We start from the raw sequence: 25,847 nt of genomic DNA, 5'->3' as shown, positions 1-25,847 counted from the left end.
CAACTGACTCTTCTGGGTTAATCCCATCTGATTTAGACAAATTCCCCGAGGAGGCGCCAGCCGCAGCATGTGCCTAGCATCACTTGGTTTCTAACAGTTCCTACAGGGGTCCACTATCACCCATTCGTTCTTACTCCAGACCGGCTGCCAATCAAGAGGCTGGCGGCCGCCTGGCCCAAACAATTGGTCCCCAGAGGAATATGTGACCTAAGCCATGGCAAACAGAGATCGTCCTTAGGACTTTACGCACAGAAGCGGGGAGGGTGCTAGAAGACTGACAGTCCGTGGTGAAGCTGCCAGGTGGCAACAGAGGAGAGAAACGAAGTGAAGCAAGGGCAGAGAGATGACAGACACAAGCCTGCTGGAGTCCCTGGGACCCCTGCATTCACAGACCTCCCAGTTATGACAGCTGATAAATGTTCCCTTTTTGCTTATACCATTCTGGGCAGCTTCTATCACTTGCAAACAAAAGGCTCCTACACAGCATACTGTCCAGGTGAGCGAGTGCAGAACTTAAGAGGCAGCTTTCTTTGCTGGTTTTGCATCATAGTGGAATATAAATTATCACAGAAGAGAGGGACAAAGTCTAACCAAATGTGGTTGTCTGCACTCTCGAGAGGAGACTTTCTTTCCTTTGTGCTTTTATATGTGCACCCCCGACCATACCCTGGCTATGACCTCTTTTCGGCTACACCCAGCTCTAATTATCTGAGCTCCCCCAGGTGCTCCTAAAAGATAAAATTTCAAGACAGTCTGGGCTTCCGATTAACTGCCAGAGAATGGTCCTCAGAATCAAAAGTTCAGAAGCAACGGTGCCAGAATTTCTTAATTGCCGGAAAGGAACATTTCCGAAACTTATTAAGAAAAAGAATACCTTCCACAAATAAGTCCTTTGATGGCCGAAAATTCATGAAGAAGTTGACAGTCTTCTGGCCAGGATGTTACAATCTAGAGGGTTGTAGGAGATTATTTTCCAGTGATATGAAAAACCACATATGCACACACCCCAAACAGAAACTTCCACAGCTTTTAGCAGCATAGATGTGATTGTGTGTGAGTGCCTGGGCCACACCATTTTCATTTTACTTATTTCTGTGGCTAGTTCCCAACATGACCTGGCCTCTTCTCTCTACTTAGCCCAAGGTAGGCAGCTGGATGGTGAAAGAATCTAATGAGGCTTTTTCACTGCAAGCCTGGAAGGCAGACACGAAGGATGACAGCAAAGGAGGCCTTCCCTGCTTTCCCCTGCAGACGCTCTACCTTGCCAAGGAGACAGGTTTCAAAGTCAAGACAGTCCTGTATATGAACCTGGAACTTCTTAGCTACATGATACTGGACAAGTTACTGAACCCTTTAGTATCTTCATCTGCAAAATGGATATAATATCACATACTTACATACTGAACACCAACATTACCAGGTCCTTGGCAAGGCTCCGAGTTACAGAGAGGAGTAAAACATGGTCCACATACACATAAACAGAGTTTCAGCTGCACATGAGTAAGTATAATGATGAAGGACACAGAAGATTATATGCAAGGAGGCAGCCCACTGCTCTGAGAATTAATGAGATAATGGTATACAAGGCACCGAGCACAGAGAAGGCACACAGGATAGATTCTTCTGATTCCCCAAGGCAGATGCGTGCTTCTAGATTTACAAAATGTTCTAAGATTCTGTCTCAGGGAGATGCTGACCAAGGAATGATTTAGCTGGCTGTCAAGTATGAAAGTGGTTGAAATGGTACATGGTTGGTTAACATGTGGCATTAGGGAGAGTCCCTACTTGCCCTTCTAGGGACCTGGTACCTTCCCTGGGTCAGCTTCCTTCCCTTTCTTCTGGCTCAGGCTAGTGGGGCATTCCAGAGCAGAAGTGGGTTTTGGACAGTCAGGCTTTTTAGTGCTTTGCAAATCACAGTCACAGACTCTCCTTCCCAATAAAAATGAATGCTAAGATGCAGTGAGCATATTAGACATCAACACGAAAAAGCACAGCAGTGTCTCATCTAGCACATTCTGGGAAGGGCATTACCCTTCGAAAAAAAGGGGAGATGGTGCTCCTTAGCTGAGAGCCTACATGAACTCATGAATTATATATCTGGGAGCTTCTTCACATTCCTCTTCCCTGCTGCTTTACAGGAACCATATTAAATTGAGTTACATATCTCAGAGGTTTGCTTTGAAACACATGGGCTACTTATCATGTTACACTATTATAAGAACTTGTGAACTTTACAAATCAAAGAGAAGCTTGCACATGTGTTTTACCACATTTTTATATCCCAATGCCTGTCAAGTTTCCAACTTGCACCAGGCCGACTGTTTGATTCATTCCTTGGTCACAAAATCATTTTCACTCTTTCATCCTCCCAAAACTATCTTGTCCCTTTCCTTTTCTTCACTAAGCAAAACTCCACCCTGTTCACAGCCTAATTTGGGTTTCTTTCAAGTGCCTCTGATGGCTTCCCTTTGGGGCATCCCTCAATACCATCCCCACTTCCAAGGGATTCATTACTGAAACCCTGAAGGTAAGGGCATGGATTTTAGATAAATTGCCAGTGCCTGGTATCAGCCCAATTCATGGCAGTAAGATTATATATATACATATATATAATTTATTTATTTATTTATTTGACAGAGAGAGACAGTGAGAGAGGGAACACAAGCAGGGGGAGTGGGAAAGGGAGAAGCAGGCTTCCCGCAGAGCAGGGAGCCTGACGCAGGACTCAATCCCAGGACCCTGGGATCATGACCTGAGCTGAAGGCAGACGCTTAACGACTGAGCCACCCAGGCACCCCTCATGGCAGTAAGATTAAAGTGAAAAACATACACACTGTGGTGGACAACCCACAAAGCCCTATCCTTCTGCTTCCTGGTGTTCAGGCCTTTGTGTAAGCTCCTCCCCTGAATGGGGGTGGGACCTGTGACTTGTTTCTAATCAACAGAAGACAGCAAAGTGATGGGATAGATGTGAGTGCATGTACATAGCTATTACAGAGAAGTGTAATGTCTAGCCTATGAGGAGGTGCTCTCCCTTGCTGGCTTTGATGAAACAAGTAGCAATGCTGGGGAAGGCCACATGGCAAGGAACTGAGGGCAGCCTCCAGCTGGCAGCCAGCAAAAGCTGAGGACTTCAGCCAACAGGCTGAATGCTGCTAACAACCACATGAGCTTAGAAGTGGATCCTGCCCCAGTTGAGCCTCAGATGAGAAAGCAGCCCCGGGCAACACCTTCACTGCAATCTTGTGAGAGTCCTAAACAAAGAATCCTGCTAATCTATGCTCAACTGCTGACCCACAGAGACTGTGAGATAATAAATGTGTGTTGTTTTAAGCTCTATGGGCTATGCAGCAATAGATAACTAATTATATGAACAAACAGAGAAAAAGTAAAGTATCCTCTGGCATCTGAAAGCCGACCTGGCATTCTCAGCAAGGCCTTGATGTTGCTGGGAGTTGCCCTGCACATACTTGGTCTTGGTGTTAAACACAGGTAATTCCAAAGAATGTCAACATCACACAAGGTCTTGAAGATGAAGGCAAAAACACGACCACTCTGTAATCATGTCTGAACATGGACAAAACTTAATCATTGCTCAAATCACAAAAATGGACCAAACATCCCCCTATACTGGCTAATATGAGTACACAGCTTTAACCCTGACTCATTACCCCATCTTTTTAATTTTTTTTTCATTCCTCCATCTTATAAAATTTATTTAGCCACTCATCTATAGAATTGCCCTTCCTTAAAACATCCAACACAGAGCAAAGCCCTACCTTCTTGGTCCTTCCCTCAAAACCCCTAAAACAAGCCCAAATCCCGTAGTAAGTCTTTTCTAATGCCTCCTTACTGAGATGCCGTATGGCTTCCCACTGGTGCACAGTCTCCCCCACCAGCACCAACAATAAACCCTACTGTTCAACTACAGTTGTGTTCCTCATGGTCTCTGGTGGGAGGCCACTGATAAAACAAGAGCAAACAATAATGCATACAACTGCAACAAAGCCAAACATAACGTCACCATGGAACTTGCATAAAATTAGAGGAGTGTAAACCAATAAAGTAAGAAACAGTCCATATACAGTTTAAATTAGATCAAAGCCACAAAAATAGAGTAAGCTATCTCTAAGTAAGTATAAAGAAATTATGAATAAATGGTATTAGGAGAGTGGACAGGAGGAGGAAAATTAGCACGGATCCCATTTTAGACTAAATAAAAGTGAACTCCACATAAGTTAAAGAATTAAACATAATCAGTAAAAGATGAACTGAAATGTAATGGATTACTTTACTAGATCCATGGAAAAATGATGACCCTGTCACCTGGAAACAGTAACAAAAAGATCCACTGATTTAGGTACAAATTCCTTGTTTATAATGAAAAGCAATTCAAAAATAAAAGAACAGCCAAGAAATACTTCTGTGATGAAATACATAAATACAGAATACAGACTATATACAAATTTACAAGAAAAACATCACATATCCAAAAGATAAATGAGTACAGGGAATAACAGACAATTTACATAGTAGAAAACAGAGTAAACAAAACATGGAACCATGGTCCAACCTCTTGGGTTCAAAGAGGTGCCATTTTATGGTACTAAAGTAGCAAGTTAGACAAATGAACAAAGTTGGAAATGTTGGGCCATGGTGAAGCCCCTTCACCACTGACAGTATTTTATGTTGTTACAACTTATTTGTAAAGCAACAAAGAGAGGTCATAACCCAACATCCAACTCCTAGGAAACCTTTTAGTAGAAACTATCTGCTCAGAGTTTACGACAGTGTTATCCACAATGGCAAACACAAACAAAAGTCGAACAATAGGGAAATGTTTGAGGAATTGGGCTGTATTAACACATGGATTATCCAATATTCAAATAACTGCAAAGGCCAGAAACACAGAAAATGTTTAGGATTTGAAATGACATAAAAAAAAATGCAGACTATAAAAAAGCAAATGAAAGCGACCATTAGCTGAATAGCTATCACGTGCCAGACACTGTTCAAGGCATTTAGTCACATTTTACTTAATCTTCACAACACCCTGACAGCAAAGTAATATTATCCCCATTTTATAGGGGGAGATAGGAGGACAAAGAGGGTTTAAATAAATTGGTCAAGGTCATACAGCTGGGAAGTAGAGGAGACAGATATGAACCAAGATATAACTTCAAATGCTGTCTTTTTAACTATATCACCCTACCTCTTTTAGATATACATGATGGCTGCAACTAGGAATAACCATGGATATGTGGGACAGACCCTGGGGGGTAATATGTAAATGTGAGATGACTGTGATATGGGAATAGGATTAATAGGATTTAATTTTAAAAATCATTACCTTTAATGCTGTATGATCTACAGACATAATGCAAACAACACAGACAGTCAAGCAGTGAACTCTGCACCTCTAATTCTTCATGAGGAGTTTAATTATATATGTTCTTAGAAAGAGACCTGTCCAAAACTACTTCTAATGTCACTCTCTTCTGGAAGAATGGAATGTAGGTAGAGAGTGCAGCCACTGGTGTTGGGTATAGATCACTGTACAAGGGTGAGGAGGGGAAAGTTCAGGGGATAAGAGAACCAGAAGGAGACATGGACATGCAGAGCTGACTAGGGAAAGAGGTAAGCTTCAGGACTCCCAGGCAAGGAGAGGCATACTACCAACAAAGGAGGGTCAGCCTGCTTGCTTTCCCTCTTAAAATAATCTGAGCTCCTATCTGCCTGCAGTGGGTAAGTATGAAGACAAAAGTCAGGGCCCCTGCAGTGAGTGTCCCATCTTCTAGTTGTCTTTTTTTAAAAACTGGATTCAGCAATGCTGTGTGGCAACATAAGGGCAAATGTAGGCTCATACTCTTGTCATCCACGTGTGTGCCGACCACAAATCAAGAAACTTTCTTCTTGGGGCAATGAATGAATCATTCTCCTCAACTACATTTTCAAGGCTTTTAAGCTGGTTTGTACTTTTAGGATTATCTAAATCCTTTTCCGGTCAAATCTCTGAGGACACTTTGACCACAGTCACCTTTCCTGGGTGGCAAATTGAAACAGAGGACACTTTGGACTCTATGAAAGTTGGATTAGAAAACCCATAGTAAGAAGCACTGACTTGGGAGGGAGGGCATAGGGGAAACATGAGAATCGCACCCCCAGACATTCTAAGCCATTTTACTCACTGTATTGCTCAAAGACCCCTCACTTGGTGGGAGGTGACCATCTGCTGTGTTTACAGTAGGTCATAACTCTCAGTTTCAGGAGACATCCCTTCCCCAAGTACATCATCTGTGCAAAATCACTTCAGAATATTGCACGGAGGGTCAGAGCAGAACTAATTTGTGGTCAAGGTTCTGAGACGGGGAAAGCAAAGCTGGATGTTTCAACAGACATCAACGTTTTAGGGGGATGGATTGAGTATGGCTGGGAAAGGAAGGATGTGAAACAATGCCCTGTAAATCTGATTTTACTGATACTACATCTCAGCCGGACCAGAATCAGTTACATGCAAAATGATTAATCACTGTCTCCCTGAAATAGTCAAGGTCCTGCTGCCCATTCTTAGGATAGAAAAAAATCTAACACTGAAATATGACTTTCAGGCTTTAGTTCATTCTATACCCTTTTAATAAAGTGGAACAAAAAATTTTGCCTTGGGCTTGGCTGAGTTATGGGGTTTGTCTCCTAAGTGGCAAAGCTTATTCTTCGACCCAATCACCAAACTGAGCCCGAGTTATAAGCCTGGTACAGAAGGAAAAATGTCTGTGCTATACCTCAGGAATCAATTTATCAGATGCGATCATTGCTCTGAGAGACAGTTTTCTCTTTATATGTATAGAAAAATTGGCACTACAGAAGAAAATTAACTGAGCTAATGGGCAAATGCTGACGGCTTTGCATGGCATGCATGTTTCTAACAAATGTTGCTGCTGAATTACAACTTGACTCCATCGATGATGCAAAAGGGTTTAGGGACACAGAACAAATCCTGGGGGCATGACCTGAGGCAAAGACTCCAGCCGGGCCCCCACGTACCTTCTCTGCATACTCGGACACAATCTGCTTGATCTCAGCGGAGCAGAGTCCCACGATTTGGCCCACCGAGCTGGCGGTGAGGCGGCTCTGCAATCACAGGGAGAGGGGGTTCTAGGTCATGCTTGTCTTTCACAGAACTGGAAAATCTGAACGCTCTGAGTCGTAGAGCAAAAACAGATAATATTCCCAGGGGGAAGAATACTCTGGCTTTTGTTTAGGTATCCATCAACAAGGAATGGGGAAACAAGCCTTGGGACAAATGTTAAGCCATCTCTCTACCTTCTGAGTCATTCGGTTGATTGTGCCAGATTCTTCCTGGTCCCTGGGTGCCCCTGGGAGATCGTTCTTTACCCCAAATACCCCATCTCAGGGTCTCTTCCTCAGCATTACTGACAGAGCCTGTAGGGAACATGGAGGGCTGACAACTCAGGGGAAAAAGAAGTACAAATGGGAGAGGAACAAGAATCTTAGAACTCTCCAAATATCTTTTAACTACCAAAGCCCTTTCCTGCCCTAAAAAGGAGGGATCCTTTCAAAGCCCTTGGTGAAACCTTTTGGACAGGCCTTGAGCTCTGGAAGACCAACGATAAATGCGGTATTCTATTTTCTACCCAGATGGCGTGGGAAGGAAACAGAAGACGAGGGCTCTTCTGGCATGGGTGGTTATGGAGAGGCAGGGCTGACACGGCTCCTCTACAGAGGGTAGAGGGACCCTCCCAAGGGTCCTTCCAGACCCCCAGAGGTTCCCAAGGATGGCAACGCTATGCACTGGCAGAAAGCTTCCTAAAAGAAAGACCCTAAGGAAAGAGGAAGCATTGAGTGCTGAAAAGACAGGGCTCTGATGAAGGGGGTCCCTCTGGGAGGAGGCCCCCCGGGGCAGCGCAGGGCGGTTCCACGTCCCCACCTCCACACCGCGCCCCCCGCGCAGTCCCCCCTCACCTCCTCATTCGCCATGGCAGTCATCTTGGTCATCAATGACTGAATACGTTGCTGGAAGAGGAATGGGGAAAAGTAGCAGTGAGTGGACCCCAGCACCTAAGGCTTCCGCGACGGGTCTACACAGACCTTTGTGGTACAATCCAAGGGTTGTTTACTTGCTCTCTCATAGTGAGGCTCATGGGGGAAGGGGTGAGAAAAGGAAACTGGAAAGAGTGTGAGAGGCCAGCTAACAGCAGTGTGGGAGGCAGCTAGCCATTTTGCAAAGCTGGGGATGAAGGGGCAATTTCTCCCCAGATGACTGAAACAGAAACCCCAGGGACCTATGTGGGCCACACACCTCTTCAGCAGCTTGAAGCTCATCTTCCTCATGGGCATCAGCTTTTTCCGCAGCCGAGAGCCCTGTGGAAAGTGCCGTCTTCTTGTCCTCGGCCTGGAAAGGAAGATGCAAAAATAGCTGGGCCCTGGAGACGAAGACTCAGTAGAGAAAGGACAACAACACAAAGGGGCACAGATCTGTGAAAGACAACACGCAGATCTGGAAAGGTGAACCGGTCCCTGACAAAGAGTGGGGAATCCAGAGACCTGAGCTTCCAGTCCAACCACAGACCGAGCAGGTCGAGCTCCGGGCCTTGGCCCATGCCTTGCTCCATTGCTGCACTGCTTGCTGATTCAGTTCCTATCAGGTCGCACACATTTGCCAGATTTATCCTTTGACTGGGGTTCCCCTTTGCTTTAACACCTTCAAAAGCAAATCACTGCCTAAAGGAGTGTTTTACTCAAATGGCCAGTTGAGACCCATCAGTGGGACATGAAAGTCCTTTAGCAGGTATGGCCAGCATCTACATAAATTAAGCAAAAATAAGAGAACAGGACACATCAGAGTGCTTTGCATGTAGTAAAGGGGTAAGTACTGCTGTGTGAAACTTTTATTTTGGAGGGGTGTGTGTGTGTGTGTGTGTGTGTGTGTGTGTACTGAATCATGATGAAAAATAGAATTCTTACTGCCGAGAGTGGTCAACAAAGTTTAAAAACCACTGGCCTGAAGGATAAACATCGAACTGCTTCACCTGGTGATCAAGTTTTTTGCTCTGGACCCAGCCTCAGGCTCTAAATGTATCTAACACCACGCTCAAGACACCTGGATTAAACGCTGTTTCTCAAACCTGCACAGCAAGTCTAGAGTGCTTGGTGTTAACTCCATCTCTGCACCCACCAGCTGGGTGACCACCGGCTTGCCTTCTCTGGGTATCAGGGTCTTCTTGGGTTGAAAAAGAGAACTGGTGGTCTCAGACACCCCCCTTAGACCATCCCAATGCTAGAAGGCCTTTCTATAACCTGCCTGTAACTGACCCCAGGGAACACTGTGAGCTCCTAATTGCCAGGTATACAGGTATCCCCTGCTTCCGAAAGCTCGTGTTAGGCCACTTTGCTTTCACAAAAGACCTACATTGGTACCTATTGTTGCTGACCAAAAGAAATCTGAAAAGGATTTTTGCTTTTACAATAAAAGGTGAAAGTGAAAACAGTTTTCAGTGTTTGTTTAGCCGTGAGCCATTAAGAGGGAGTGTGTAACCGGGGCAGTGAGGGTGGGCTGCCAAGCTCCTCCCCTGGAAATGACACTCAGCATCTCAGCATCAAGCTGCCAGAGCTTAGAGCTGTATCTGAGCATCTGTGCTTTATCTCAATTTATTTTGTGTGTCTGTTAGTAAGGCGTGTATCAGAAAAGCCTAAGAGGTTATTTTTGGGGTCTAGGAATGCTCAAAAAATTTTTTCATATAAATTAATGGCAATTGCTTCTTTGCTTTATACCATTTGGGCTTATAAAAGGCTTTATAGGTACACTCTACTTTGCAATAGTGGAGGAAACCCATATCTGTATTTGTAGACAAGCCCAAGGTGAATACTATTTAATGGGCATCACATGACTTTTCCAATCATAATTAATACACCCAATATCCACACGCACAGACATTCTTTTCAGACTAAATTACATACCAAATTGAATGTACACATCAAATTCTTATTATGTATCAGATGCCACCTGACATATACTCAAATCCAGAAAACACCTTGCTTTGGAGGAAATGACTGTTTAGTTTGGAATAAAAACACCACTGTGGAAAAAGTAAATGACGAGAAGACCAAGAAAGAAGCTATCCTAATCGATGATAAATAAATAAACGCCACTGATAAAATAGCTAGTGCTTACTAAATATCTCCTGTGTGATGAGTCAGTCTTCCCACCAATGCTGCGAGCTAAGGCACGGCGAGTCGGTACACCGTCCGAAGTCATGCAGGGGAGGGATCTGAAACCAGCCAGCCTGGCTTCAGCACACACGCTCCCAGTCACCATCCGTGCCCTCCGCTGACTGAGACAGCAACCACCACGTAACGTGGTGAGAGGCTGGGAGCCAGGGCAGGCTTTCTGGAGGGACTGAAGGATAGGGGTTCTGGACAGAGGGGGGCGGGGGGTGGCCGGAGAACAGAGCAGAGGGAGGAAGTGTCCAATGCAAGAAACTCTGGGCGTCTGCTGGGGAATGAGGAAAAAAAGGGTACCCAAAGATCTCGGACTCTAGGACTCTGCTTTTTAAGAGGCCACTGACAACTTTAGTTAGCACTTCATTATTTAAAAGCCTGTGGTCAAGAGCACAGGCTTTGATGTCACACAGACCTGCCTGGGCTCAGATTCTTATTATGGCACTTTAAGGGCTTACGTGATCTTGGACAAATCCCGGAGTCTCTTTGAGCCTCACAGCTTTCTGACCTCGGCTTTTCTGAAAAAAGGTAGTGTCTTCTTCATAGAGTTGTTCAGAGAAGTAAGTGAAAAAAAAAAAAAATACATGCAGAGCCCTGAACAAAGGGCCTGAGACACAGTAAGGGTTTGGCACTGTAAGATTTACATGACTGCCCTGCAGCCAACAATTAAGGGTCATCAATAAATATATAAATTAAGGGAGATTTCTGAGACTGCTCTGTGAAGTTAGAAACGCCACCTTGACTTACCTGAGTTTTCCACACTAGGTTGTCTTAGGGCAGGCCTGCAATACATGGCTGTGTTCTATGTCACTGGCAGCACCTGCTCACACCTGTCTAGGGTCTCCCTCATCAAGGGGGCAGTGCTCAGTGCCCTGAAGCGGACTTCCTCTTCACACCTCTGGAGTTAGGAGAGCCCACCTGGTTGGCCCTGGGGCCATGATTCCCATCACCCTTCACTTCCAGGCCTTCCATGAGGCTGCTGCTCTCTGGCCTGCAAAGGTAGCATGCTGCAGCTACGAGAAGGGAGATGCAGGGGCCCAGGGTAGCTGCCACATCCCCGCTGCCCAGGGTTGCCCAGGGACCAGAGCCTGGTGCGCCACAGTGCCGCCATCCCCCCGACTCTTGCTAGACAGGCGGCCTGTCAGGGTCAGACAGAGGCAAAGGGGAGGGGCGCTTCCATCTCTCCAATGTTCTCTCCCGTTATCCTTGCTTTTCTTACCTTCTCTGTTTTGCTCTGGCGGCTAAATCCGTATCTCCTGCAGGCCACAAAAAAGGGGAGTTCAATTACTATTCAAAAGTCACACAAATTTGGCCAATGCATTTTGGTTGGATTTTTATATGAAAAGCACCAAAGAAAATTTAGACCATATGGTAACTGGAGAAAAGGTCTTAAGTGCCTGAACCACAGACATATTCCACTGTTTTTGAATAAAGGACCAGCCATTCTATTTGCCACACGAATACTATAAATGGGAATTCTCAGAGGGCGCAGAGTGCAATATTCTCTTTAAGTGTAACCATTACTCTTTGATTTAGGAGCTGTATTTCAGGCCCACAGTTTAAGCTAAAAGCCTTAAAACTTTCTGTATAAACAAATGTGAGTATATTTGCTCGGGCTAAGGATGCTCTCTAATGATTATGTTCAGAACCTGGAGTCCGGCCCATTTTCCATTCTCAGACGTAGCCCAAGCATGATGCCAACAATGTTATGTGTTCACTTCAGGCAACCTTAAATTCAAAGAAACTCACAAATGCACCTTAGTTTAAATTAGTTTATTTTTAGGTTCTTTTTTTTTTAAAGCAAGTGTAACAATGCAAAAACCATTCGACCTAAAACAAAAAGCATGATGCAAAACACCACACCTCACTTACCTCAAGTAGTTTCTAAAGAGATAAAGGTACATGCGGCCATTTAAGAAAAGCAAATGAAGGACCCCTGCTCTACCCTCGCTCATGCCATGCCTCACCCGCTGGGCTGGTGCGCTGGTCCCCAGCCTCACTGCACCCCCACTCTTCCTCACTCCCTCTCCAGCTTCCCGGTGGCCTCATATACACGCGTCAATGGCGGGCCTCTTCCCTCTGGGCACCTTCATTAGGGCTTCCCTTCCATGGCTATGCCTAGCAACCTCCTAGCCTCACCTCCTCACCTGACAAGCTCCTGTGCATCCACGGCCTGACAGAGAGCTGTGCACACACTGTGCCCTTCTCCTACTTTCCATCCGCGCCCACACCTCAGCTCTCAAGCCACCTCCTCTGCACGTGTTCCCCCCACCTCCCAGATGGCGATCACGTCCAACAGTCTGTGTGCCTGTCTGCATCCTTTTCCCAGACGGCATGGGAGCTACTTTTTTTTACATTTTGTATTTCTAATGTATGTTGAACAAATAAACTCAACAGAAGTGGAAGAACATGCAGGAATCAAGCAGCCAAAGCATCACCTAGCCTTGTAGTAGGCTGTCATATAACTGGAGAGACCACAGAGTCCCACCCGGGCAGTGTGCCCATTCATTCAGCATAAATGTCCAGGTACGAAGTGCAGCCAACTGAAGGTAAATTCGGAGTGTCCATACACAGTTTCTAAAGGACCCTAGGACAGATTCTGCGCATTAGTTTCACAATATCTACTACATCTTCCTATACTGCAGAGGCTGGGAAACAAAAGACTCTATTTTCTTTTTCTTTTTTTTTTTTTTAGTGGGGCCGAAGGGCAGAGGGAGAGGGAGAGAGAGAATCTCCAGCAGGCTCCACTCTGAGTGCGGAGCCCGAGGCAGGCCTCCATCTCAGGACCCTGGGATCATGACCTGAGCCAAAATCAAGTTGGACGCTTAACCGACTGAGCCACCCAGGAGCCCCAAAGACTCTATTTTCTCTACTCCCTTGCACCCAGGGCTTGGGATGCGACATAGGCCCCACCAATCAGCTGCGCTTCCTGGCAATGTGAATGTGCAGTAGCCAGCTGAGCACACAGGTGTTGTGCTGCTGTGGATCACAGAGGTGACCTGGCTCTGGGGCCACCAGCTGTGGTGGCAGCATCCTGATTTGGGCCGAGGTGGCATGGTTTTTTTGTCAGCAGCCGTGAGGCCGGCGTCCCCACCCCACAGGCCACCAGCTGGCTGCCCCACGGTGGAAGCAGAAGCAGCATCCTTGGGAGGCCCGGTTCCGATGTGCTGCCTGGGAAGTGACCCCGGTTCAGCCTGGATCCCACCTCTCAAACCTTCCCAAGGATCCATGGAGTCAACCCCTGTTGCTGAAACTAGCTGGAGGAACCCTGGTTGGTCAGAACCCTGACCAATAGAGGGTCTTACCACAGTTCTCCACTCCTAGAAGTAACCTTGCACCTTGGGTGTTCCTTCGTTTTCCAGGTGTTTAGTCTGTGGAGACCCGTAGGGCAGACGACATACCCTCAGGCAGAGAGTCCTCATCTAAGGACCCAAAACTTTTTGGATTTTCCAAATAAAGCAGTAAACAACTAAATGTGAGTGACTCAGTTACTGCCCCTCCTACTCCTTTGTAAAGACACAGGTTGTGGGAAGACCCTTCTGACCACCCAAAGGCCTAGGTTAGGAACCAGTGTGCTCATCCCACAGGCTACAATAATTACATCTAATCCCATAAATCTGTCTGTTGAGCTCCTGGAGGGAGTGCTTCACTCATTTTTTTTTTTTTATCGTTTTTTAAACTGAGATATGATTTGTATCACATAAAACTTACCATTTGAAACTATATACTCCAGTGGTTTTTAGTGGATTCACTATTTGTTCAACCATCACCACTATCTAATTCCAGAACAGTTCCATCACTCCAGAAAGAAACGCCATACCTATCAGCAGTTAGTCCCAATTCCCCCTCTCCAGTCCCTGGCTACCACTCATTGGTTTTCTGTCATTTGATGGATTCGCCTATTCTGGACATAATCATATTTACAGAATCTTAGGTGTCCGTCTATAATTGGCTTCTTCACTTAGCATGTTTCAGACAGCTCCATTCGCTTTTGTACCCACAGCACCTAGGACAGTGCTTGGCACATAGTAGGTACTCAATAAATGTATGCTGAATGAGTAGAGTCCATCTGATTTTTCTGAAGATCTTCACCATGTGACATGGTGAGAAGGCTTCCATGACAAAGAGCTGTCCTCGGTCGCCTATTAATGCCTGCCTCATTATGTTCACTGGTCAAGATGTCTCTGGGAGACTTCCATGTTGTTTGAGCTTCACCAGGAGAACATGGTATCCCTTTCTGGCCTATCATCCCTCACAAAGAACAAGGGGATGCTTCAACTTATTTCTATTACAAAGCATTTACTTCTATCTTTCATAGGTATGCTGCTCTACCCTCCCACCTCCCTCTCCTCTTGCCCTGTCTGCCCTGCTCTTTCCTCACAAGTACCAGCCTGATCGGTGCTGCCAGAAGCTTTAATCTGTTTCCACCTTTCCCTGTGTTAGCTCTGACCCACCAGCCCTGCTGATGTCCTACGCTGTCAGCACTGACAGAACTCCAGCTTCTTACCCCCCCTTTACTTCCTCATATCCTACACCTCACACTTGATCTTTAACATCAAGGATGTACATCTTCTAGAACAGCACAGTCTGAAAAAAAAAATGCTAACAAGAGCCAAATAGATAACTTTAAATTAGTAGGTTTACATATTCAAGTTATTTCAAACTTAAACTTTTCCAATAACTAAATCAAGCATGAGTCTTTAATTTAAATGTAACTTAATTTAAATTAAAATTCTGTTCTTGAGTCACACTGGTCATACTTCAAGTGCTCAAGAGCCACATATGGCTAATACTATCGTATTGATAATTCTAGAAAATAAACTAACCTTCAAAAACAACTGCCACAGGGCAAATTAAGTCAGATATCAAACTATCTGGAATCCTGAACACAAAAGGGGCATAAAAAAGCCCTAAATACTAAGGACTGTGGACTCCGTTCTTCATTCATTCCACAAGCGTTTACTGATTTACTAAATACCTTCTATAAGCATGTCACAGGCCTTGCCATCGCAGAGGATACAAACAGGTTGGGAGAGTCATGTCATATTTCATTTACTAAGTACAGAATGACTTCAAAGCAACTAAAATTAGGCCTCAAATAGTGTGGAATAGGCTAATGCCAGTATTCTAGTGGTTATGCTTCAAAATTCCACCTCCAAGTTGTTAGAGAAAGCCACAGGCCCAAGGTACAGTCACTTGCCCTGTGACAGCAAACCAAGACTCAATTGCAGTGTCAACCCCTCCAGGAGTGGAATTTCAAGCTAATCAATCTGGAATTTTCTGGTCGGCACCAAAGAGGTAATCTGTCACAAGGGCCCTCTCCATCCTCCAAAGGAAGATGAGGTAATCACCTAATAAGACCCCATCTCTTCCCCCTAAAGGAAGGTGACCTTGCCTGAAACAATTCTTTGTTTTCTTTTGTTAATAACTTCTTACCCTACCCTCCTTCCTATAAAAACCTCCCATTTTGTACAGCTCCTGGGAGCTCATCTTTACTTGCTACACGGAAGGCTGCTGGATTCATGAATCACTTAATAAAGCCAATTAGACTGTCAAATGTACTCAGTTGAATTATGGTTTTTAACAGAGTCAAATATACCGCATATAAAATGCATTTCTCCACAGCAGCAATTTTATAGCATGGTTAGGTGTTTTAATTTAGCTCCTCAAAGCTGACTGGACCCGTAACAAAACTGAAATACGATAGACTTGCAATTTTGTTTAAGTCTAAAATCAAAACCATGAGTCTTGTTTTTCCAATACCATAACACTTAAACCAATCTATCCAAACATGAACAGGCACACACAGACCTTAAGGCCTTCAGCATGGCTGACGGGGCTCAAAGTCCAACTTCATTTCAGCAAGTAAGTCAAAAAAGGTGGAAGATGCTGGAATGCTGACCTCAAAGCCAGATGCACTGTGGGCCTAGGCTAATGAGTAACCTTCAACCCCAAAGAGTTTCAGACCTTCTTATTCCAGGAGTCAAAATACTTGCCCTCTTATCAAGAGGTGAGATAGACAGAAAACCAGAGCCACTGACAAGAGATGGGGGATGTGGATTCCTAGGTGGGGATGAGTAATTAGGGGTGCCATGATGTTCACACTGACGGGAGAGACAGGACGGAGGAGGGTGAGTCCCAGGGCCAGTGGAGGCCCAGCCTTGCTTGACTGGGGAAGGAAGGGAGGAAGAGTGGGTGACACTTCTCGCAGGGCGGGGGAGGGCTAGTGCTAGGGGTACAGAGCACAGGGACAAGGAGAACTAAAAGGAGAGGCGCATTTGTTTTTTTTGTTGTTTTGTTTTTTGTTTTTTTAAAGATTTTATTTATTTATTCATGACAGACAGAGAGAGAGAGAGAGGCAGAGGGAGAAGCAGGCTCCCAAGGAGGAGGGAGCCTGATGCGGGACTCGATCCCAGGACTCTGGGATCATGATCTGAGCTGAAGGCAGATGCTTAACCATCTGAGCCACCCAGGTGCCCAGGAGAGGCGCATTTGAATCTACAGGTCATATTTAAGGGCATTTGAGAACTGAAAACTGTTGCTGCTGCTGATGCTGATGACAGAGCCTAGCAGTCAACGTTTACTGTTTTCTGCACAGGACAAACTACTTAGATTTCTTCACGTGTGTATTGGTATGTAATCCTCGTTTAATGGACAAGACCATTTGTCTAGGGGACAGTACTGACCGAACACTGAGGAGAAAGTCTGATGGCCAGAAAGGAGGGGAGGGCCTTCCCAAGGAGAGGGAATGAAACGAACACTTGCTAGGGCTTTAAGTTTTGTCCAATTTGCTCCATCAGTTTTAATAAGCACTCTCCTCTTGTTCTGTGTCAGACCAAACAACAAAGACTGGGCCTGTGTTTCTAAAACCAGAAGCCAAACTTCCCCTGGAGACTCAAACAATACCTGGAGCTAATGATAAAAGCATGCTATGAGGGTCCAACGAACCTGAGTTCAAGTTCCAGTGTGAGGCTCTTAATAATTCTTAAGAGTAGTTAATAGTTGACTTTGGGCAAGTTACTTTTTAAATTTTCTAACGCTGTCTTTACCATTCTCAAAAAAGGGAGTTGAGCTAATTAAACCATCAGAATGTCCTAAGTATCCACTTCCCCACTTCTCACAAACTCAGCCTCTCCTCATCAGGAAAGCTAAAAAGAGAGTAAAATAACTTCTCTCCTAAAAAAACAGAATCCTTCATCGAACACCTACCCTAAGCTTGGAACTCAGCAGAAATCAGCCTGACCCCACCAACAGGAACCAAGATGGACGTTGACACACTCTGCTCTTTCTTGCACTCCAAATTTGAGAGGAGTCACGAAGAAAACCTGTGCATTGCTCCCTTCCCTAAAGAAAGCCCCGCCAGGCTCTGGACTCCAACCACACCAACCACTCGTGAGGATGGGCAGGGGCGTCCTGAAGTTACCCAGCCATCACTTGACAATAATGACTACCCTCTATGACACACGCAAAAGAGCCAGTTTAAAACTGAGAATTTCAAAACAGGGAAATATTGTCAGCCTGGTCTCGGTAAGGTGGACAATTCACCGAATCTCTGACTCCTCTTCACCCCCAGGAGCGTCTGAGTATCCATGACAATGGGCAAAAAATGGAGCTATGAACAATACAAACTAAGAAAACCACAACATTCCCCTGAGTATTCTTTGGCCCTGGAACACGGGACACCCGGGGAGGTTGTCTCTCCAGCTGTGGCTCACCTAGAGCCGTGCGCCCTCACCTGCCCACCTACAGCTGGGGCTTGGCTGGAAAACCCCGTCGCAGTGCCCAGGGCATACAGCTCAGAAGGGCCCCACACCTGGTTTTTGTTGCTGTCTTGAAATTCTTTTTTTTTTTTTTTTAATTTTTATTTATTGGTCAGAGAGAGACACAGTGAGAGAGGGAACACAAGCAAGGGGAGTGGGAGAGGGAGAAGCAGGCTCCCCACCAAGCAGGAGCCCAACGTGGGGCTTGATTCCAGGACCCTGGGATCATGACCTGTGCCGAAGGCAGATGCTTAATGACTGCCACAGGCGCCCCTTGAAATTCTTAATAATTAGTCATTACTAGTAATTCTTATTTTATCCTGGGCCCCACAAATTATGTAGATGGTCTGGTGGTGCCTGACTCTGAAGAGGAGTTCAATTCACAGCCGCGACTGGGGAGCTGTGGAGCAGCCATCGGACCTGGCTGAGGGCCAGCACTAACACCTTCCTCTGAATGAAACAGACTAGCTTTCATTCTTAGGAAGGACGGACCTGACACCACACAAGCCCCTCAACAAGAAAAAGAAGAAAAAAAAAAAAAGGTGGCAACTTTTTTGGGAAATTTTTTCCATTTGAAAGATGAGGTATTGAAGCCAATGAAGCCTAACTTCCTTCCAGTTGTGTCTGGGGCCTCAGAGGGGGTAAGCCTTCAGATGCTCACTCGGGGAGGCGAGCTGTTAGTCCCAGCTGCCCAAGGAGGGCTGGGTTATGAGGCAGAGCAGCATAGAGCAACCACTCCCAGATTAAAGAAAGGAAGCACAAGGAGCCATACTCACATCCAGGGATCAGTTATCCTATGTAGAAAACGCAGGACATAAATGAAGGTTAATACCCAAGGTCAACCAAGAAATTCAATGAGGACAGTACTTCTTTGTGTGCTTTTTAAGTAAAAAATGAGGATAAAAGATAAATGGCTTTTTAAAAAATTAGGAAGGTTATTAAGAAGTGATAAAATATTTCTAAATTCTTCATCTTTCTGCTCAGGACAATCCCTCACGGGAAACCAAAACTATTACTCTAACACTTAGAACTACCGTAATTGTTTTCAATTCTGTAATTTTCCCCGAAGATTTTAACGAATGGCAGGGGCATGAAGGGCAGACCACTCCTGGCCTCTGCAAATACCCCCAAACACCTCAAATCCCCAGGAGGGCAGAGCCAAGGTGCACAGTTACACACATATTTCCGGAGGGGAACTGCAAAGATCAGGCCTCCACCATCATCAGGGAAGCTACCCAGAGAGAAAAGTCCCTGGTGATGGAAATCTCAGGCCAAAAACAGTAAACTGTCAGGTAAAAAAAAAAAACCAACCAAATTAATCTCAATGAAGCAATCCAAATCAGTTTTTCTTCTCAAGGGTTTTATAAAATAGACACCTCAGGCTGGGTCCCCTTCATTACCTGCCATATTCCAAAAGCGTGGCATGGACTCGAGATTCTTCATCGAGCAGCTCTTCTGCTCCCTGTTGGCGTTTGTATTTCCGACGGGGCTTGTAAACATCCTAAGAAGTGGATGAGACAGACGACTTACTGAGTGTGAGAACACTCTCCTTCTGAACTGCCTGCTGGGTGCATCCAGCCAGTTAGGGAAGCACGTCTTTCCCCATCATGGTGAGTGTGCCCGCCTCCCGCAGGAGAACAGTGGGCACTCAGGGTGGCCGCCTTCAAGGAGTCTGCTCCTTTGACATTCATATAGGTAGCAAGTATTTCCACTCAAGATATAGCTTGTCAACTTTAACTTGGGGTTTCTTTTTTTTTTTTTAAGATTTATTCACTTATTTTTAGAGAGAGGGAGAGAGAGCGAGCGAGTGTGGGGGGAAGGGCAGAGGGAAGGGGAGAGAGAGAATCCCTAAGCAGACTCCCCGCTGAGCATGGAGCCCGATGCGGGTCTCAATCCCATGACCCTGAGATCACAACCTGAGCAGAAACCAAGAGTCGGACACTCAACTGACTGAGCCACCAAGGCGCCCCCTTCGTGTTTCTTTTGTCCTATGGCATTTTAATATTTTATGTGGTCAAACTTATCAATCATTTTATATCTTACTTCTTATTACCAGGGATTGTAAAAAAAAAAAAAAAAAAAAAAGTTCTCGTATGTTACTTGTATAGGTTATACTTAGCTTTTTAATCTATTCAGAAGCTTTTTTTCCTGAATGGAAAATTAAGAATCCCAACATCATCAATTTAATAGTCCAGCCTTCCCCAGATCTGAAATGGCATACATGTATAACATGTACCAATGTTACCCTCTTCAATTCCTCTTGCTTTATGAACCTTTATCCTGTCTCCACTGTTCTTTTTCAAATTTCCTGGCTATTGTTAAACATTCTCTCTTTCAAATGAATTCTAGCATCAACTTGTCAGGTTCATAATAAATAACTGTTGAGTTTTGATTAGAATCACACCAAATTTATAGATTATTTTGGAAAGAACTGGCATATTTATAATATTGAATCTTGTCTTGAGAAGCAAGGTTTATCTCTCTATTCAGATTTTTTTATTCCTTAATAAAATTTTCCAGAAAAAAATATAAATTTTCTTGTCACTGCATATCCAGACCTTTCCGCCACCCAGGGTCACAAACCAGTTAAACAATCACAGGTGTACAGGTTAACCCAGAATCCTTAAAAAAAAATTCCTAAATGGTAAAGGAGATTTCAATTCCTAGACTCTAATAGCAGAAAAGAAGAGTAGATACAAACCCTTCAGCAATAATATCTTTTTTACAAAAGTACCAGGCTGAAGTTTATTAAAAAAAAAAAAAGTGTATAAAAACACAAAATGCTCTATCAACTTTCACTGACTTTTAAAATTACTAGAGTGTGATTTAATTACAAATGTAGAAGCAAACATAGATCTATTTTGTATAGGACACATTCTGAAACATAGTATTTCTTGAACAAAGTATGTGGCATGTAGTAGGTGCTCAATTAATGTAGTTCTTTACCCCTAGATGACCTGATTTAGCATTCCGCCCCAAATGAATGTCCTTCTTGAGTGTCGAGCTGGCAGTCAAATAATATCTTAGTAAAATGTGTTCAGGGCTCTGGGTGCAAGTAGGCAAATATTTATGCAAGGAAGGTATTCCAGTTGTTCGTCCCTGGATCTTTTCTTCTCCACGACCAGAGTTCATCACAACTAACCTCTACCTGGACATCACTAGGACAAGCACTACTATCAGGTTTCTTCAGATAGTGGTATTTTTATTCCAAGTAGAATTGTACCTCCCATGATAATTCTTGTTAACTTTGTTATTTTACTTTTTATTACGAAAAGTTTCAAACATACAGAAAAACATCCTTTTGTAACACATACTATGTAATTTTAACAATTCTGTAAAAGAAAAGGAATGGACTAGGGTCTGGGATGATGCTGGAGTGTTGTTCTTATGACTTGCCGCCAGAAATAATTCCTAGTTTGCTGCTGGTGTCTACACGAATAGGAAGCTATAAATAATGGAAAACAGAATCATGGGGAAATGCAACATATAATGAATCCACATGACGTTAGTTACTACATATGATTTAATTCTCACTGAGCTCTATTATAGCAGTACTATATAATTGAGCTTAACAGCTATCTTCCTTAGTTACCACCGATAGAGTCAATGACCCAAGACAGGAAATTGGATTCTTCTAAAAAAAGGACTGACTCCAAAACAATAGCATACTGAAACCAACAGCTACAAGGACCTTTTATTCTGGGAAACAGTGACAATGTTGGCCTTTGTGTAATTATTCCTTACACTTGAAAGCACCTCATATACACCTCACCTTTGCATTTTATAACTGTTCCCAGAGGTAGAGACAAGGCAGATGCTGTTACCCCCACTCCACTACTGAAGAAACAGAGATTAAATAATTTGTCCAGGATCTCTCAAATAGTATTAGGCCTGGCCCTAGGTCCCGTGGCTGCTAGTCCCAGGGTTTTTCCAATACCCTCACTTGCTTCTGGTGGGCATTCCCGCCACCCTCCAGCCATCTTAGGTGAGTCCTCTCATGAGACCGCCATATACCTGAGGCTGCCACATGGATCATTACAGTGGTTCGCTTAAATAACAAGGACCTAAATGTCAGGTTTTCAGGCCAACTTAAAGAACTATTGCTAAGTTACCCTTTAAAGCAACAGAGTCAGAACCACAGATGTCTAGTCTGGTCTCTGCCATTTACTAGCTCTATGACCTCAGGAATTCCCTTCAATGGACCTGTTTCCGTCTCTGTAAAACCAGGGCTAGACTAATAGCCCTTGAACAGGCTCTTGTTCTCTGTGCTAAAGGACACATGAGCAGGGTGTGAGAGTCACAGATTTCTACCTTACAGGTCTGGCTACAGGACACCAATTAGGAGAATTCCTGAGTCACATTTCAAATGGCAGGGGAGGGAAGTGGGGGAGCACAACATCGGGGCAGCGTCTGCAGCAAAGATTAATCACAATTACGGTGGGTATCTCCTTTCTGAAATAATGAGCAGGCAGTGAGACAGCCATCACCAACTTGGCATTCTCTGGTTAAGAGCTCCAGTGGGCCAGGCCACACCCAGGTCTGCAGGGAGTGACATTCCCCTGACTTGCGTCCACTGACGTCAACACATTCTCTCAAGGCTCAACCCTCAGACATGCCTCAGTCCAGGAGCCCCACGAACTAACTCTGCTTCACCTCACGGGGCTCCACAGATGTCTCCACCATCAAGACCAATGTCCTGAAAGATCCTGTAGGAAAAAGTTATTATAATTGGGACAAATACATTTGCTTGCTTTTTTTTTTTTCCTATTCTCACGCTAATAAAACAACAAATGAAACAAAGCCCCTGGGTACTAAGTGAAGGAAATGGGAGACCAATGGATGGCAACTATTTCTGGAGAGGGGAACACATCTGCAGGGAGGAAAGTGAGCTGGGGAGGCAGTTTTCTCCAGACTTTGTTTCCTTTCTCTTCTCTTTCACATGAGCCCTGCTCTGCAGCTTCAGGACCGGCACACATCCCGCCACAGGGCTCCTTGAGTCGAACAGTATAATTTGCTGGTAAGACTAAGGTCACTGTATTAAGTAAAGGAGCCAAAGATGGCTTCTGCACGTTGGCTCTTAGGTTTATTTCCTCACAGCAGGCTGAGACCTAGTGGCTCAAAAGCACGCCAGGGCCAAAGTCAAATTTTTACACATCCAGTTGTTTCAAACATGGCCCAAAGAGGCAGATTTTTAGCCACTTACAGCCTGTCTATGTTGCATACTCTACAACACTGCATTTGCTAACCAGATAGGATAAAGCCTGGGACTGTAAAGACCCAAAACTGCTGCTGCAGATCTCTTTCAGAGACCTCTGGCTAGAGATTCTCTGTGCTGTTGCTGCGTGACATCACCGAGGCACGTGGACAATCTCCAGGACCCCCTGGCGGGTTCCCTTGCTACCCTCGCCTTCTGGATGCAGCCCCGGTGCCTAGAACTCTGGATGGTGGCTTGCTGTGAGGGACTGACTGCCCCATCTTACAAGCAAACCTGTCAAAGCATCACCCCAATAAAGCTTATGTGTGCTGCTTGCCCCCTCGTGGTCATATCTTTTTCCTTGATGAGACCCCAAATTCCCTTGATTCCCTTACTGCTTTTACCTCACCTCCTAGAGTGCAATCTGATACACAGTGAGTGTGCAACTAATATTACTGAATGAATACGTGGACAAACAAGCTTTTGGTCCTAACCCCATAACCTACTACCTGTCTGATTTGGGGCAAGTTACTTTAACCTCTGCGATTTTCCATCTCTAAGAAAGATACAAGTAGAGTTATTGTAAGGACTATTTCATAGTATCTGACACACAGTAAGAGCTAAGTTAGATAATATATACCTAAGCTAAGAGATATATATATCTAGGATAGATAGGACAGCTATACATTTTGGGGGGGGAGGGGCAGAGGAAAGGGAGAGAAGAATCTCTGAGCCAGAATCAAGAGTCAGACGCTTAACCGACTGAGCCTAAAATATACACTTTTAATATACATATGTATATATATTATTATTGATAAAATGCACTAACATTGGTTTATGTATGTAGCCACATTTATATATATATATTTTTTTCAAAGATTCTATTTATTTATTTGAGACAGAGAGAATGAGAGACAGAAAGCATGAGAGGGAGGAGGGTCAGAGGGAGAAGCAGACTCCCCGCCGAGCAGGGAGCCCGATGCGGGACTCGATCCAGGGACTCCAGGATCATGACCTGAGCCGAAGGCAGTTGCTTAACCAACTGAGCCACCCAGGCGCCCGCCACATTTATATTTTATGTGAATGAAAAGGCCTTCCTCATAGCATTTCCTGTGGAAGAACACACTGGAGTAATAACTTCAAATGACATGGTCTCCTCGGGGATCCCATTAAGTTCTGCAAAACATTTCTTTCAACTAAATTAGAAGTTCTAAGAGTCCTTTTCCCCCCTCTATTCTTATACAAAATTCTAAACATTACCAAAAAATGCTCAATGAATAGTAAACAATTACTTTTTGGTGCTTTGGGTAAAATTTGACAGGTACTCTTAGTCAAGGTTAACAGGGAGTAACAGACCTCACTGCACAGAACAGATACTTGAGGGATATGAAGGCTGACAGCTCAGACAGGGAGGAAGTAAGCTGTACAACAGCATGCTAGGTGAGACAAACGAGCGACTATGTTATGACACAAAAAGGAAAAGGTGGTAAGGGGTGACCTGTCCTGGGTGGTGAGAGTTTTGATTTCTTATGTGCTTTGAAAATATACTTCCCATCAGCCTTCCACAAAGCAGCTAGCTATTCTGTAAAAAGGAGGTATGCAGAAGCCAAGAAGTAACACAATTCAAGAAGAAAGCCAAAGGACTGGGAATAATCCCCAAGAGGAAAAAAAATGAGGCCAAGACAAAGAGAGAAAACCCCAAAGTGATGAGTGCAGAAATTCAAGTTCACAGCAGCCTTTCTGCCTGGCAATCTGCCAAGAGGTACTAACAGCCTTAGGCATAACCTCTGACCCAATTCCATTTCATCCAATGTTTCCTAAGTAAATAAAGATCAAAGGAAAAACTTAGCTATAAGAATGTCCTACATAATGGAAAAAAGAAAAAAAAGATACAAAGTGAGCTAGTTAATACCACACAATGAATAATCTACAGCCCGTAAAAAGGCTATAGAGGTATTATTGGCATGGAAAGACAGCCTCAATTATATTGTTGAACAAAAAATAAAACAGAATATACAGTATAATGCCATTTTTAGGGATCTCTAATTCTCTGTATTGATATCCCTAACTTTGTATTTCCTACTTGGAATATGTATCAGTAATTATCCCTGGCTGGTGGTATCACGATGACTTAGTCTTTGTAATTTTTCCCCATTTCTTCATTTTTTGTTACTATTACTAAAGTACTAGTACAAAATACATAGAAGCTTTTTTAAAACAAAAAATCATGCACCCAAAAATGGCTGGGCTACATAACCAAGGACAAGTACAAAAGACTGGAACAGTCCTATAAGGAGGGCTAAGGATAAGAATGAGCTATATATTTTGAAAAATATTAAAATGTTTAATATTTATTTTTTAAAAAGGGGTTATATCTAAGCAAGAATAAGTAAAAGCCTGCTGGTATTGTGTTTGTAGATGAAGAAAGACAACAGGATTGTCTCCACTTGGCAGACATTCTCTAGCTGGACAAAGGGTCTTCAAGTGGAAAAGTCACAGTAAACAACCCCGCAGGGGACTGACAAGGTGGTGGAAGAGCACCTCGCCGCTCTGGACGCCTCCGAGTCTCTGGGACCTAGATGAGTAACATCTCAGAGTCCTGAAATAAGCCAGGATTGTTGCTGTAAAACTGGTGCCAGGAGTATGTGGGAAATCAG

General features: G+C 44.3%; 1 protein-coding gene across 5 annotated transcripts in view; it reads right to left on the bottom strand.

Moving 5' to 3' along the window:
* Nucleotides 1–25,847, bottom strand: part of CCDC93 (coiled-coil domain containing 93) — an 89,706-nt gene that overhangs the window by 40,153 nt on the left and 23,706 nt on the right. For 3 of the 5 annotated variants that reach the window (XM_064586430.1, XM_064586432.1, XM_045868987.2), the window contains exons 7-12: nt 19,397–19,497; nt 18,773–18,790; nt 11,456–11,492; nt 8,318–8,410; nt 7,981–8,031; nt 7,042–7,128 (exon numbers count right to left, since the gene is read on the bottom strand). In XM_064586430.1, the coding sequence (XP_064442500.1) occupies nt 7,042–7,128; nt 7,981–8,031; nt 8,318–8,410; nt 11,456–11,492; nt 18,773–18,790; nt 19,397–19,497 (387 nt within the window). The remainder of the gene's footprint in view (nt 1–7,041; nt 7,129–7,980; nt 8,032–8,317; nt 8,411–11,455; nt 11,493–18,772; nt 18,791–19,396; nt 19,498–25,847) is intronic. The other 2 variants (XM_064586431.1, XM_045868988.2) reach the window with 1 other exon arrangement.

This window comes from Mirounga angustirostris, unplaced genomic scaffold (genome assembly GCF_029215605.1).
Source record: "Mirounga angustirostris isolate CCGP_5_RB_7025 unplaced genomic scaffold, mMirAng1.0.hap1 SCAF_3, whole genome shotgun sequence".
NCBI lineage: Eukaryota > Metazoa > Chordata > Mammalia > Carnivora > Phocidae > Mirounga > Mirounga angustirostris.
Note: the sequence above shows the minus strand (reverse complement) of the source record. Positions and strands in the feature narration are given on the sequence as shown.